We start from the raw sequence: 14652 nt of genomic DNA, 5'->3' as shown, positions 1-14652 counted from the left end.
TATATATATATATATATATATATATATATATCATCTTCTTCTTTTTCTTTCGATATATTTATTTCTTTCCCTCATCTCCTTTTTTTTCTTTCTACATTTTAACTTCTCTAGTCTCTTTCTTTTTTTTTTTTCCTTTTATCTTTCGATACATACTCCTTCTCCATTTTCCATTTTCGTATCATCGCGTCTCGCTTCTTTCCACGTGTTCTTCATACACACCACGATACTCGTTCGACATATGTAAAGTTCCTCCACGTAGTTTATTTTCCGTATCGACCCCGCTTCCGGTAGCGTCCTCCTCGAGCCCTGTCGTATGGATTACACCCGACGTCCGTTTCTTCCTCTCCTCCTTCTCCCTTACACGCATCCGAGCCGCTCGAAACGTTACGTGAAACAGCATGCCTCTTCCCCTCCTCCTGCTCCTCCTCCATCTCCTCCTCTTCTCTCGCGCGATCGTCATCGGAAATTTTGTACGGACGACGACATGCACGACGTTTTACGGGCCTCGAACAGTCGAGAGACTCCTTTGTGGAGAAATGGCGGTAAACTCGTCGTCTTCCATAGTTTCTGGGTGTGACGTGTGAATGATAAATGTTTTGGTTTCCCTGCTGCACTATGGGAGACGACGTCCTCCGTCATTGTTTTCGAAAACTTTTTCCCCCGCGAAATAGCTTTCTTTACTCCTGTTGCGAGAGTAATTTCGGGCCAGATATTTTTCGAAAAAATTATTCCTGGTCGAAAAAGACCAGGTTAAATTGAAAAGTCAGACAGTCGATTCGCGCGGCAAAAGTCGACGTAAAATTAACTTTAGAGAGATTAAATAAAAGACCACTTGAACAAACGCGAAGTTGTTATTTCGAAGCTTAATTAACCATCGATTATATAGTTTGAAATTCATCTTTGATGTAGACTGGAGCATAGAGGACTAGTGAATTGGCGAATTAATTGAAATTCTTTGGTGCAATATCAATTACTTCCCTGATTCGATCCAGGTCAATTTTTATCCTTAAGCACTTTGTAAATGGTTTTAAATGTATTTTAAATATTACAATATATCTGACGAATAAGGAAACTATTTTTACTTCTACCTTGGTAAAGTTATATTAACTTTTCTTTTCTTTTCTTTTCTTTTCTACGTTATTTTTCAGGCGGAGGAGTTAAACACCATTGTCGGCAATGCTTTTCGTATGGCATACGTGGCGCAGCTTCAGCGCCAACCGATCCTTCAAGATGTGATCTCACCGCAATCATCGCCACCCTACCGAAAGGACAAACAGGAGAATCGATCTTCGTGGGTATGTAAATTTCTATACCTCGTATCGCGCACCAGCGATTTCGCTTTCTCTTAATTTTCATTCTATCGATAACGTAGCAGAGAAATCGTTCTGCCTTCTATAAATTCTAATACTGCATGAAGATAATTTACACGCGTAAAAAAAATCTTTCCAAGCGAAAAATTTAACATTAACAAAAAAGCAACGATAATAGATAATGTAGATAATATAGATAATATAATATAGATAAAAGAATACAAAAATTTACGAAGATTTCAACGATTAATATAAGAATTTCTTTTTGATACAAAAATCGAGTCAAAGATCAAGTGCAAGGAAAAATAAAGTATAAAATATAACGCGGTCTCATGAGAGCATCAGTCTCCAGTAGAGGTGTCCCATTTACAGGCCGCGTTAATTATAAATTCGACCCAAGTCTCTCGGCTCCATCGTGTTTCCACGTAAACGGTCAGTTCGTCGCGGTCTTTCCTCTCGTTCTCCCCACGCAATCGTCCTGGGAATCGTAAGATTCCGTCGATAAACTTTTCATCGTTTCACCGGCAAATTCAAGCCTCCGTAAGATCGATACCTGTGTCAAAATTGGCGAGTAAAACTCGGAAACTGGCCGCCGATATATCTGACATTTACCGCCTAACAGGTTAAACATTCAGTACGATTCCCCGTCGTTTTATTTCCTCGTATTTTCTTGCCCATGCTTACGTTATCCGTTCCCTGAAACTATTTTCGAAACGTTTACGTAATTGTCGAATAATTTAGTCGAATAAAAAAAATGACAAATTTTATTTAACTTTAATCACATAGTAAAAATATTTTTTATTGTAATAAAATTTGTCCAAATTTTTAATACTCTTACCTATAATTAAATGTTTTTGACGAATTTATATAACATATTACATCATTGTAATATCTAAACAATATACAATTTTATACTTTTTACTTATCTTTAAACTATTCTATTCTCTAATGGAATTGTTTAAAGATTGGAATTTCTCACAATTCAGTTGCGTAATGATTATTTTTCCTTTTTTTTTCGCAGAACAAATCGTTGGCTGGCGACAGCTCGATCGCCGGCGCGGGAGGTGTTTGCAGGAATTCGTCTTCGAATTCGTGGCTAAAAAGTCGGACGTCGCCCACGTCCAGAACTGGAAGCGGCTCGTCTGCGGCGGACATGAACGTACAGCTCGGCAGCGCAGGCTCGCCCACGCTGCGACTCGCTAGCGTGAAGGTGAGCTCACGCCTTCTCTTCCCCGAGTATACATATTTTCGCTCAATGGCTTTTTCAACGAAACGAGCGACGTTATTTCACGCCGTTATTCGCCACGCTGTTCTCGAGCCAGACTCGAGAATAGAAACGTCGTTGAACAGATTGAATGGCGTCGTATCGGCCCATCGCACACGCGAAAACTAAATAACGAACGTGGTTAGAATCTTGGCTAATTTAATTTCTTTGATGATGTAACAAGATTTGGAACAAACAAATTACAAAATAATTATTCGAATTTATCCGAATGAAGATTTTTAATTTTCAAAATTGAATTGCTATTGCGATATTGATTGATTGTTTCTAATTATCTAATGACTTCATCTCTGGAAAAATCGAATTTTAATGCTGTTGTAACGATTGCGAATAGTGACTTGACAAACCCCGGTACACATCTCTTTTTATAGAATATGCAATCTTATCTTATCAACGAGGTAAAACAAATATGAAGCAAGAAAATAAATATTTAACCAAGAGATTGGATACATTAAAATTCATCAAGACTTTATTTGCAAGTTGAATGCACGTATTTGTTACATCTTAGAAATAAATTTTCTCAAAGATTTTCATTATCATTTATAACCAACATTATCATAAATTACCTCGATGATTATTCTCGATAAACGAAGAACACTAATCACAAGTTACTGTAATCGTTCTAGATAAGGAAAAAGATTAAAGAAAATCGAATCCGCGTTTACACTCGCATTTCTCTCGCGTTCTCTGCGATAGAAATGTGTTCGAACGTCATCGTTAAGTTGTACATACCATGGAGACTGATCAACCATTTCTTTGCACCGAATCAGACACCGAACTCGATCCCGGGTCTACGGCCGACGCACAACTTCACCAACGTTCTCGGCCCAATAACGAACGAGGATGAGCCAAAGAGTATCTCTCAGCAGAGCACACCGAGCAGCGATGAGAGCAACTCACCTACGGAGCTAAATTCGTACAAGAGACTAACGGACAAGCCGCCTCTGATAAAGCGGCTGGCGATGGGTTTGACAGGTGGACGTGACGTTCTTGGGTTGAACGGTGAGGATGACAGCTGCCCCCTCGTCAGTGGTAGCAGCACACCGACGAGCCCGTCAAACAGGCCGCATTCTGGGGGTTATATAAACGAGGCGATCATCGAGTCCGAGGGCACGAGGCCGGCGTACAACAAGATACCCCCATCTGAGAGCCTGGACAATACCATCAACGCCTCCATCACTGCGAAAAATTTCAACATTGAGAACAACAGGTAACAACTTGTGAAAAAGATATGAATAGTTATCTTATGACAAATCTTTCAATATGTATAAAATATTTTATGTGAAGTATTTTATGTGAAGTATTTTGTGTGAATTATATATATAGATATTGAAAAATTTTCATTTTAAATTTAAATAGTCCATCTTTTAAGTAGAAAAAGATTTCGATATTGATTATAATTATAAAACTTACAGGATAGGACATAATTCTCCCAGCTCTGGTACGGAAACAGAATTCAAATCGAAGAGAAGATCTCAGATTAGTACCTCGAGCAGTTCAGTACCCGCTGATGGAAGTACACATGGTTCCACACCGACCCCACCACCTCTTCCTGAAAGAACGGATAGCCTTAATAACCGCAGTGAAGAAGCTGAACTACGAAAAGCTCCCTGGTTTCAAGCTGGAATACCAAGGTTTCTCATCATTTACATCATTACATTTTTCTAATATTTAATTTTAAAAAATTGCTAATTCAATGTATTATAATGATTAATATAAGCTTATAACATATAACTATTTTAAAATCATGAAGCTTTTTACTCATTGATATTTATTTAAATGTAAATATTCAATTATCTATTATTATTATTATTATCGTTCATAAATTAAAATGCATAAAAATATATATACAATAGAATAATAATAAACCATCTGAGTTTAATTATTTTCACTGCTTATTTATATAAATTTGCATTTTCACAGTGTCATGATCATTTATGATTCCAGGGAAATAACGCTAGAAGTGTTGAGTCAGGAGCCGGAAGGAGCCTTCATGGTGCGAGAGAGTACCAGTAAACCCGGATGTTATGCCCTTTCGCTTCGAGTGCCGCGCGAATTCCAACCAAGCGGAATAGCCCATTATCTCATAATGCGTACGAACAAAGGCTACAAAATCAAGGTAAATCTCTTCTCTGGATGGCCTTTCTTGTGAAAGTCTTTAACCGTCTACGAAACGTCTGCGCTTAAATAGAGTAATTAACACTTTCGCCTTGACAACGTAAATTCATTTTCTACTATTACAATTCATTTCAATGCTATTACTCAAAGCAGACAGAAAGATTAATAATTGAATAATTTGTATAAAACAAAAATAATTAAAATATATTGTTGTATAAAGTATATTACAAATGATATATCAAGAATTATACAAATTAATATTTTCATGAGATACTTTCGAAAGATCAATCACCAGAGATCAAATAGAAAAATTAATATACAAAAATATTGATTAAAACTTAATAATATAAAATAATATTTAATTGCATAACTTAATAAATAAATAAGCTTCAATTACCTAATTTTATATATCAATTTTTTTTTATTCTGATTTATCTCTTCAAAGATATATTTATAGATAAATATATTATGATTTTATTTATATCAAATACATTAGATTCTAAAAAAATTCTTTCGAGATCTATATAATCTTTTAAAATAAAATTTTTTTTTTCATGTTAACCATGAATGAAACGAATGTACATTGACAAAGAAAACCGAGCCGCTTTGTACCCAGATGTTAATCACCGCAGAGTAATATCGCGTTTGGACCGATGTTTTCAGTTCAGAAATATTATAATAGAGACATTGTGCAAGTACAAAGCTACTCCGGTTGCGTATTCTGCCATTTCGGTACGCGTATTTAAATGTCCGGATTTCCCTTGTAGGATAAATTAAATGGGTCCGTGGACTTTGATAATCTCCGAAACGAGTATAAATGAGTTTTGTTGGATGTACCGTAGGGAAATCAAAATTCCCCACTACTCTTTCATCTAGAATTGCATTGCCGTGGCAACACACGATGAGATTCGAACATACAGTATATGATAATTTTGATATATGCATATACGATGTTTGTTATTCGTTTGCTTCGTTTCTAAATTATTTATTACATAAAATCGATATATTTTCAATAATTAATTTTATATTATTCATTTGATGACAATGAAATTTGCAATTTTTAAAGTTTTTAACATATATAACACAACAATCGTAATACAATATCACTGTAAATAATTATACTTCAACAAAAATTATATTACTATTTCATTTTCATCGAAAAAATTATGAAATGAAACAAAAACTAATTAAAATTTTATATCGTTTCACGATAAAATTAAAATTTTTAATGATCGAATACAAATAGTAATTATATTATTTTATTTGTTGCAGGGCTTTACAAAGGAATTCACGACACTTACTGCTCTAATTACTCACCACTCAGTGATGCCAGAATTACTACCATGTCCTTTGTCATTAAGTCGATACAACCCAAGCTTTGTGAAAAGCGATTCCAACAAAGACTTCGCGGATATCGATTCGGATCCTGATTACAATACCTTAGCTGACTTTCGCAAAATGATGGCTGACTTGAACGTCTAGAATAAAACTCTTGTAATCAGAACGATTTGGAAAAAAATCGATTCTTTCACCAATTCTTCGAACCGGACAGTTAAAGCTGAATTCGTTTCTGAAAGACTACGAGAAACTGAAAAATGTGCTTCACAATAGAATTCTACAGATCGTTGAAAGGAGTTCGTAAAATCATCAAAATGAGTTTTCACTGAACTCGATTCTCGATTGGTCCATCGTATTTGTCGATAAATAGAAAGAATTATTGATGACATGATTGATTGATTATTCGTTACAACGATTTACCACATGCTCGAGAATAAAAAATGTTGTATGCTAGAATAAAATTCAGCATGTTCTCGCGGTGATAAATATTTATAAGTCATCAATAAATGATAGAGAATATAACATAATTTAATGATCGCCATTATTCGTGAAAATAACAGCGAATCAAAAGTCGGAGGACGCACAGCAGGGAAAAACTGATTCCTTATTTTGTAGATTTCATTCCCGATATTTTTCGTTCGATGAATAAAGATCAATTAATATTTTAGATTGAATTGTTAACAAGCGTCTATTTGTGTATTAATATATATTGACGCCGACTCTGCGATAAAAAATTTCGAAGGACAATTAATTTGCAGGATTTTTGATAAACTAGCTTATTGTAGCATTTAGATCGAATAAAAATTATCAGAAAAAATGAGATAAATATTTTTTAGTGTTACTGTGAATATCTTTTGAATGGTTTTTTGTTACGGACGAGTGTGTGAAATTCTATAGTGTTCAGTTTATAAATCAAAGATTATTTGACAGTATTACATTATCCGACGATCATTTAATAAACAGAGCAAAAACTTTTAATAGAAAAATTTACCGATTAAACAATAATAAGAGAATATTATATTAAATCAATAAATAAATAATTTTCAATGAATTGAATATGGCGATTATACAACGAGATCTTTTTAATTTTCGATTAATTAAAAAAAAAATTTAAAAATCCTTGAGATTTTGCTATTAAAATTTCACGCGACTAAATGTTTTACAAAAGTAATGTAAATGTGTTTATATGTATATAAATTATAATTATTGTTATACAATACTATTCATATTTAATTAAATAACATGGACGGCAGCGTTAGAAGAAATAGATCTTTGAAACAGTGACGATACAAAGCGTAGAATATGTATTACCATGGAATTTTAAAACCGATGAAAAACATATTACACTAATAATTTAATTGTTCGACTAACCTAGTCTTGTACAGAATTTATGCGCGCATAGTGGATGTTAAACAGAAGAAAAGAAGAATAATCTTACGTGTGTGTTAACCGACATAAAAGGTCAAAATCGAAAACTATGTGCCGCTTTTTATACGCCCAAGAATATAAAATTTTAAGGAAATATTTCAATAAAATTCCTACTTTTCAATTTTTTCAATATACAAAATGATAAAAAAATCGAATAAGATCTAGAATAAAATCTAGAAAAACTATCATCGAATCCACCGAATAATATGAATATGAATATAATATTATAAGATTTTATAAACGACAGGTCATCGTTGATTTATTCTACAAAATAATGCGTATAAGAGACATGATAAAAAATAATAAAATAGTATTTTATTAAGGAGTTTATCTGCAATCAAATATCTGGTATTAAATTAAATACAATATTCCTTCCTATCATGCTATATATTTACGTATAAAATCGATAAATGTTTCTTATATTCGTTTATTTAAACCGAAAATATAAGATTTATAATGCGGACCTGAAAATATAAAATAAATGAAAAATACGAAGACTAAAATCACATATTGTCATTCTTAACGAAAATATGAAACAAAACTTCAGCATGATTTTTAGCTAGTTTACGGATATTCATTATACTTCAAACATCGAGTATATGATCTTCGTATTGCCAAATTCAGAAATATTTGCTAAAATAAATGCGCAATGAAAATGAAAGAAAATTAATAAATCATTGTAAGCTACGCTAAGCAAGACATTAATCACTGCTTGAAGTTTGTAACGTTTTACGAATTATTATATAGCAATGCGTTGTATAATTTCAATAAAATTATTTATTACAATAAATATTGAACAAAAAAATAATTCAATTGTGTGTGTCCAATTTATATCCATAATTATATTTTTCATTATTAAAAATATTATAGTATATAAAATTTTAAATTATATTTCTTGCTGTGCAACATGTCTTTTTCTTTCCGGAATGAAAGGTACAGTTCCTGGTTTAGAATGAGCACGTCTATTAGACTCCCTAAAATAAAATAAGTAAATATAGTAAAAAATATTTCGAGAAAAAATATACATAATTGATATATTTATTATTATTATTTTTTTTAATAATGATATATACTTTCGTTTAGTCTTCTCTCGAATCGTACGTAATTCATTCTTTGCATTGTAAATATGTTTTGGAATTTGTCTATGTCGCGCAATTCGCTTCACTTGAGGATGTGCAGCAAACTTTTCTTTTAAAGCTTCACTATAATTTAATGCTGCTTTTTCTCTAGGTTTTAACTGTAATTATTTATTTTATTAAATTATTATTATTTTAATTTAATTATAAAATAATAATTATTTTAATGTAAAATAATAAAAAACCAAAAAATATAAAACATACCACACCCAATTTTTCTGATGCCCTTGCTTTCCAAACACGAATATTCATTTCATCACTTCCACTAATAATATATTTGTTATCAAGAGACCATCCCATACATGTTAATCTTTGCATACGTTTTGTATGGTAAACTTCTCGAGAATGACCTTTATTTATTTCAAAAATGCGAATAGACTTATCATAACTACCAGATACAAATTCTTTACCAGTTGGTGAATAATCAACATCAATTACAGCTTCTACATGATCCATGTGCACATTTACAGGTGTTTTCAACTTACGAATATCGTAAGTATATAAACTAGATTAAAAAATAGAATATATCATAGTTAATACATTTCTTAGTTTCTATATTCCAATTTAAATAATAATAAAAAAATTTAAAGAAAATATTTTTTTTTTGAATTTACTTGTAATCTTCATTAGCACATGTGAAAGTAATAGCTTCCATAGGATTCCAAGCCAATCTATTGGTTCTTAATCTCATAAAAACTTTTCTCAAAGGACCTGTTTCTCTGGCATCATATAAAATTATACTACGATCACTTCCACAAGCAGCTATAAAATTATATAAAATTTTAATTATGATCTTATAAAATTAAAATATAATCATTTATACTTAATAAATTAATAATTAATTTTATAACACAATAATTATTCTTACCAAATAAATTGGTTTGAACAGGATTATATTTAATATCATATAAAGTATCAATACCCCATTTTAATGTACGAATTGGTTCATTACGAGTTTCTTCCCATAAATGGCATACTTCACCACAAGTTGCAAATATTGGTTGGGAACGATGATGAGAGATTCCAGTTATTACAGTCTACAAAATATCCATAATTTTTAAATTAATATAATATACAAATAATAGTTGTTAATATTTAATATCTTACCTTACTAATAATTGTATTTATAGGTTCTTCTTCTTCACCAAATGATGTTTTTTGTGATTTCCATGTTTTAATAGTTTTATCATCACCAACAGTAATGAACTGTTCACCAGTTGCATTAAACACAATTCCTCTTACAATACCATCATGGGCCAAAAAACTACGTATACATTTTCTTTGTGTAAGATTCCATATTCTTATTTCTCCATCAAAAGCTCCACTAAGTATAGTAGATAAATGGAGAGGATGCTTACACATATTAGACACTCCATCTTTATGACCTTCCAAACATCCTACAAAAGGTTTTGCAAATACTCTTTCTAATTTTACTGAATTTAAAGCTCTAGTATATTCTCTTGCTGCTTCAAAAGGATGTAATGCTGGATCATAATTTCTAGGTACTATAAATAATGAACAAAATTAATTATTTAATTATCATAACTGTATAATAATATATATGATATAATAATATATATTATATATAACTATATAATAAGATATATGATTTATAACAAGAACTTAATTTATTATTATTTTTCATTAATACTAACCTTTATATATGTCACGTTTTGTTTCTCTTAAGTATTCATCAGGATTTCTTGTCAGAATTTTCACCTTCATTTTGTAAATTTATTAATTAAATAAAATTTTTAAAGCATATTTTTTTCATCACAATTTGTCACAACAAGTGAAGTAAACACGTGCATATCTACATATAGAAAATAAAACATAAATATCTATACGTTTTTAAATATTCAATATTTATCATTAAAGCAATATTGAAATTAATATATATTTTATATATTATATAAAAATTAAAAGATATTGCAATATTATTTTTCGTAGACAAATATTAAATTTTTAAATTTAAAACAGTATAGTATAAACGAATAAATAGAAAAAAAAGAACACATACAAAAATGATGAAATCAACACCACTTTAGAATACCATAAATGAAATTTATAAAGAATAGCAAATAGTATGAAAAAGATATAGGATCAGAATTGATCGCGCCATCTTTTGAATGCTAAAGATAATTCTTTTAAGAAAGGATAAAATAAAATAAGAATTAACTTTCAGCGCTATTTTTTAAATCATATCTTTATAAAAATATTTTAGAGATAGCGTTGATTCTCGATTCTTGATCTATTTTATCCCTTCTTAGAAGAATGTCATTTTTGGCATTTAAGAAGTGGTGTGGATAGTCAATTTTTATTTATTTCTATCTTCTTTTTATATCATTTTTTATTCTCTTTTTATATTTCATTTGCGATATTTTAGAAATGACACTGATTGATAATTTTTATCCTATCATTATTTTTCTACCATTATTTGCTTTCTTTCTCTATTTGATATCTAATTACAGATAATAACCATAAAATACTTATTGAACATTTCATAATTTTCTTTTTCTTGATTTAATCTTTTTTAAAATCTTTCTGGTCTTAAAAATTATATTCTTAGATTTACAATGTATTTCTTGAATAATGTAAAATAATATACTCTGATAAATAATATGAATGTTTTTTGACTCGACTCATTGTTTAACAATGATGTAAAACAAAAAAAATTCGATTCGACAAAGAAAATAGGAACAAATGTTGAAATATTTTATCGAAAAAAGGATTAGAAAGTTCTTCTTAAAAGAGAATTCTTTTATTTATTCTATTTTTTATTTGTAATTTAATAGTTTCAATTCCAACCAGTACAATGTTACAATCTTATTCTGAATCGAATCGGTAATGTTGAGAATGACTTTAAAATGATAAGAGAATCTTTGTGTCATCAAGAATATCATATAAATCTAGGATAAAAAAATATATTGAACGTATATTTTGTACTTCGTCTGTGACATTATGTTAGTAGTACGTAATACGTGACTCGGATAACGTGTGATCGTAAAAAACAGAGCAAGTTTTTAAATACTGTCAGTACAGTATAAATTACAAGAAGTAAGTAATCAATTTTAATGATAATACATTTAACAATTACATGAATTATTACATTGAAATTGGTTATTATATAAAACAGGAGAATAAAGAGATATATTTAATTGATAATTTTATTATATTAAATATATATTATTAATCTAAATCAAAATATGACTTTTAAAATATAGTTATTCTATTATGAAGTACAACTTATTTATAGACATATAATATATAAAAACCATGAGTACATAATACAAAATTTTAATCTTAATCATTAATATTATATATTTATTACAAAAATAATTAATATAAAAATATCTATAATAGTTATTGTTAATATTAAATAGCATTTAACTTTGATAAAGATTTTTATTATATATAGGATGTTTTGCACAAGATTGATAAGGCAGTTTAATAATAATTTTAAAATAAGACAACTACATTCAACATTTGTTAAAAATGAAAATAAACCTATTACTGAAACATCTAAAGTTAAAACTGAAACAGCCAAAACTACTAATATATCACAAGCTGAAAAGGAGGCAATTGAATTTGTATCAGGTAAAATATATTTTTAAAATGCTTTTGATTTTAATAAAAATATGTAAAAAAAAAAAAAAAAATTATGTTTTAGGAGAGTCTTTATATACTTTGACTAACTTTGATAAAAGAATATTAGTTTGGGTTAAACGTTTTCCTAGTATGGATAAAGTTCCAAAACAAGTAAGGTAAGTAAAAATATATTCTCATATATAATATTTATAAAATTAAATTTAAATATATGTACACATATTTATATACAAATATATAATATAAGTACATTATATTTTCTAAAGAAATATAAAAAAGTTTGCTTATTTTAAAATTGTATCTATTAAATTTTTTTATTCTTATTATTCAGTATACGAACTATACAGCTAGCTCATACTAAAGCCAGAATTAAAGTATGTTTTTACATGATGGCTTTTGCGATAATTGGCTCTATTCTAGCTGTAATAAGTGGTAAAAGAGATGTTGCTGCTGGAAAAAATATAATAACAGAAAGACAAAAATGGTATGATAAAGTGAAAGAAAAAGCCCGAAAAGAAGCCGAAATGGCTGAAAAAAATGAAAAATAGTATTTTAATTTCTTTTAATAATATTTAAATTACATAAATTTTACTTCAATATTTTAAATATTTTTTTGATTAACTTTTTTTCCATGTCATTATATTTCATTAGAATTATTTAATCATTAAAGTCATTATTTTGAATAATCAGAGATTATTACAAATAATAATTTTTAGTAAAAATAGTATCATATCTTTATAATATTTGAAGATATTATTTATATTAATTATATAAATAAGCATTATTATATCTTATCTTAATAAATCAGAAAATTTATTTTTATAACATATATTAATTTTATTAATAGATTAATTTTTAAATTAACAAAAAAATATAAAAAAAAAATGAATGTAAGAATATGATAATAAACAAAATAAGGATGCCTAAAATTTTTTTTATTATTTCCTATATAAATTTTCTGCACAAAAATTGAAAATATTACAAAAAATAAACAAAATGTAATTATAATTATGGGAATTGAAAATTTATATAGTTTATCATATAAATGCAATAGCTAAACACAATTAAAATTAACATTTTAATATATATTTGTAATTAACTTTACAATCATATAAAAAATTGATGTTTTTAAAATATTTTTAAAAAGAATAACACAAATTTAAATTTCTATATTTGGTGGTTTATAAAAAACACGACATTTATTGTAATAAACATCAATTGTATGTTCCTTTACAACTTCTTCTATATTCAATTCTGATTGTAATAGACGGAGAGTGTTTTGTTCTTTTCTTAATGCTTTAAGAAGTTGTGGACTTTCATTACCATTATCTCTTTCAGTCTTTAATTGTTTCACTTTTTCTTTTGATGCATTTAGACACCTTGTAATAGCCAATTCTCTTGTTTTATGGCCTGATTGAATTTGTTCATATAAATCTTTGCATTTTACAGTAGGATCAACTTGTCCTTTAAATGATTCCGTTGGAAGTATGGTATTTAACATGTAAATAATTTTGTCATCAAGTTGCCGCATTTTTTTTAATGCATCCTAGAACAAAAATATTTTTAAACATTTTTTGTGCATACATAATATGCATGTAAATAATTATTTTAGATTCATTAATTTATATGTATATTTAATTTATATTGAAATTTTGAAATCTGTATTATAAATTATGTATTGAATATATCTTTAATTTCATTTTTAGTTTCAGTCTAGTATTTGTAAAATTTTGCACTTTTAAATATCATTTATTATATGAAATATTATAAAAAGTAATATATAACCTTAAATATGCTTGTAATGAATTATAACTTTATAGAAATTTATAGCTTAATACATATGTTGAATGTAATCGAAACAATTGAACTATATAATTTGAAATATATCATATTTTATAATACTTTCATTTACTACAAAAATACCTGAAACTCTAAAAAATCTCCACATCCCACACTCACGGTTGCCATTTTTATAAAATGGAGATCAAGTATTCAACTACGATAGGAAGTATCGTGATTAAATTATTACATAATATTATTATCTTTTATTATTGTTACTACTGTAATTAATTATTCAATTTTATTTAATTACATTAAATAATATTTATGAAAATTTTTTTAAATTATATATTTTTATTACATTACATATATGTAGATACTATTTAAAAATATAAAAATATTTATAAATTAAAATAAACAAATAAATTAAATTAATTAAGAAACAACAATTATTCCATGTGTTTAGATTTTAATAAATTAAATGATAATAATATTTTTTAAAATAAAATTTAAATATTAAATAAAATAAAAATAGATCTTTGTACTTGAGTTCAATAATTGGTTATAATAATGAATAATTTAAATTGAAATGTATTTGTGAAATTTATAATATTATGAATTGTTTAACAATATACAATTTTTTAAAATTTTTTAA

General features: G+C 28.1%; 4 protein-coding genes and 1 long non-coding RNA gene across 16 annotated transcripts in view; 2 read left to right on the top strand and 3 right to left on the bottom strand.

Moving 5' to 3' along the window:
• LOC102676819 (tensin-1-like) overlaps positions 1 to 7687 on the top strand; it is a 219859-nt gene extending 212172 nt beyond the window's left edge. For all 9 annotated transcript variants that reach the window (XM_031509932.1, XM_006614680.2, XM_006614679.2 and 6 more), the window contains 6 exons: positions 1149 to 1295; positions 2332 to 2520; positions 3363 to 3802; positions 4008 to 4226; positions 4540 to 4711; positions 5983 to 7687. In XM_031509932.1, coding sequence (XP_031365792.1) covers positions 1149 to 1295; positions 2332 to 2520; positions 3363 to 3802; positions 4008 to 4226; positions 4540 to 4711; positions 5983 to 6192 — 1377 coding nt within the window. In that variant the 3' untranslated portion in view covers positions 6193 to 7687. The remainder of the gene's footprint in view (positions 1 to 1148; positions 1296 to 2331; positions 2521 to 3362; positions 3803 to 4007; positions 4227 to 4539; positions 4712 to 5982) is intronic.
• The window catches only part of LOC102677482 (protein FAM162B-like), a 15617-nt gene extending 2641 nt beyond the window's left edge, over positions 1 to 12976 (top strand). The window contains exons 1-4 of one of the 4 annotated variants that reach the window (XM_006614685.2): positions 11388 to 11666; positions 12031 to 12209; positions 12283 to 12376; positions 12550 to 12976. In XM_006614685.2, the coding sequence (XP_006614748.1) occupies positions 12032 to 12209; positions 12283 to 12376; positions 12550 to 12766 (489 nt within the window). In that variant the 5' untranslated portion in view covers positions 11388 to 11666; position 12031 and the 3' untranslated portion in view covers positions 12767 to 12976. Of the gene's footprint in view, positions 1 to 11387; positions 11670 to 12013; positions 12210 to 12282; positions 12377 to 12549 lie in introns of those variants that run through there. The other 3 variants (XM_031509937.1, XM_031509938.1, XM_031509939.1) reach the window with 3 other exon arrangements.
• Positions 3040 to 4546, bottom strand: LOC116185483. Its single transcript, XR_004150334.1, has 2 exons — positions 4006 to 4546; positions 3040 to 3771 (listed from the first exon to the last, which is right to left on the bottom strand). It is a non-coding gene; the product is annotated as an uncharacterized LOC116185483 (long non-coding RNA).
• LOC102677338 (DDB1- and CUL4-associated factor 13) lies at positions 8293 to 10663 on the bottom strand. The gene is made up of 7 exons (XM_006614684.2): positions 10268 to 10663; positions 9720 to 10117; positions 9481 to 9649; positions 9227 to 9374; positions 8817 to 9117; positions 8550 to 8713; positions 8293 to 8450 (listed from the first exon to the last, which is right to left on the bottom strand). The coding sequence occupies exons 1-7, from the start codon at positions 10335 to 10337 to the stop codon at positions 8363 to 8365; spliced, it is 1338 nt and encodes a 445-aa protein (XP_006614747.1). The 5' UTR covers positions 10338 to 10663; the 3' UTR covers positions 8293 to 8362.
• A 158-nt stretch (positions 12977 to 13134) lies between the features above and the next one.
• LOC102677619 (coiled-coil domain-containing protein 58) lies at positions 13135 to 14249 on the bottom strand. Its single transcript, XM_006614686.2, has 2 exons — positions 14142 to 14249; positions 13135 to 13764 (listed from the first exon to the last, which is right to left on the bottom strand). The coding sequence occupies exons 1-2, from the start codon at positions 14184 to 14186 to the stop codon at positions 13378 to 13380; spliced, it is 432 nt and encodes a 143-aa protein (XP_006614749.1). The 5' UTR covers positions 14187 to 14249; the 3' UTR covers positions 13135 to 13377.
• Positions 14250 to 14652: the final 403 nt, after the last annotated feature.

The sequence above is a fragment of the Apis dorsata genome, unplaced genomic scaffold (genome assembly GCF_000469605.1).
Source record: "Apis dorsata unplaced genomic scaffold, Apis dorsata 1.3 scaffold_194, whole genome shotgun sequence".
Taxonomy (NCBI): domain Eukaryota; kingdom Metazoa; phylum Arthropoda; class Insecta; order Hymenoptera; family Apidae; genus Apis; species Apis dorsata.
Note: the sequence above shows the minus strand (reverse complement) of the source record. Positions and strands in the feature narration are given on the sequence as shown.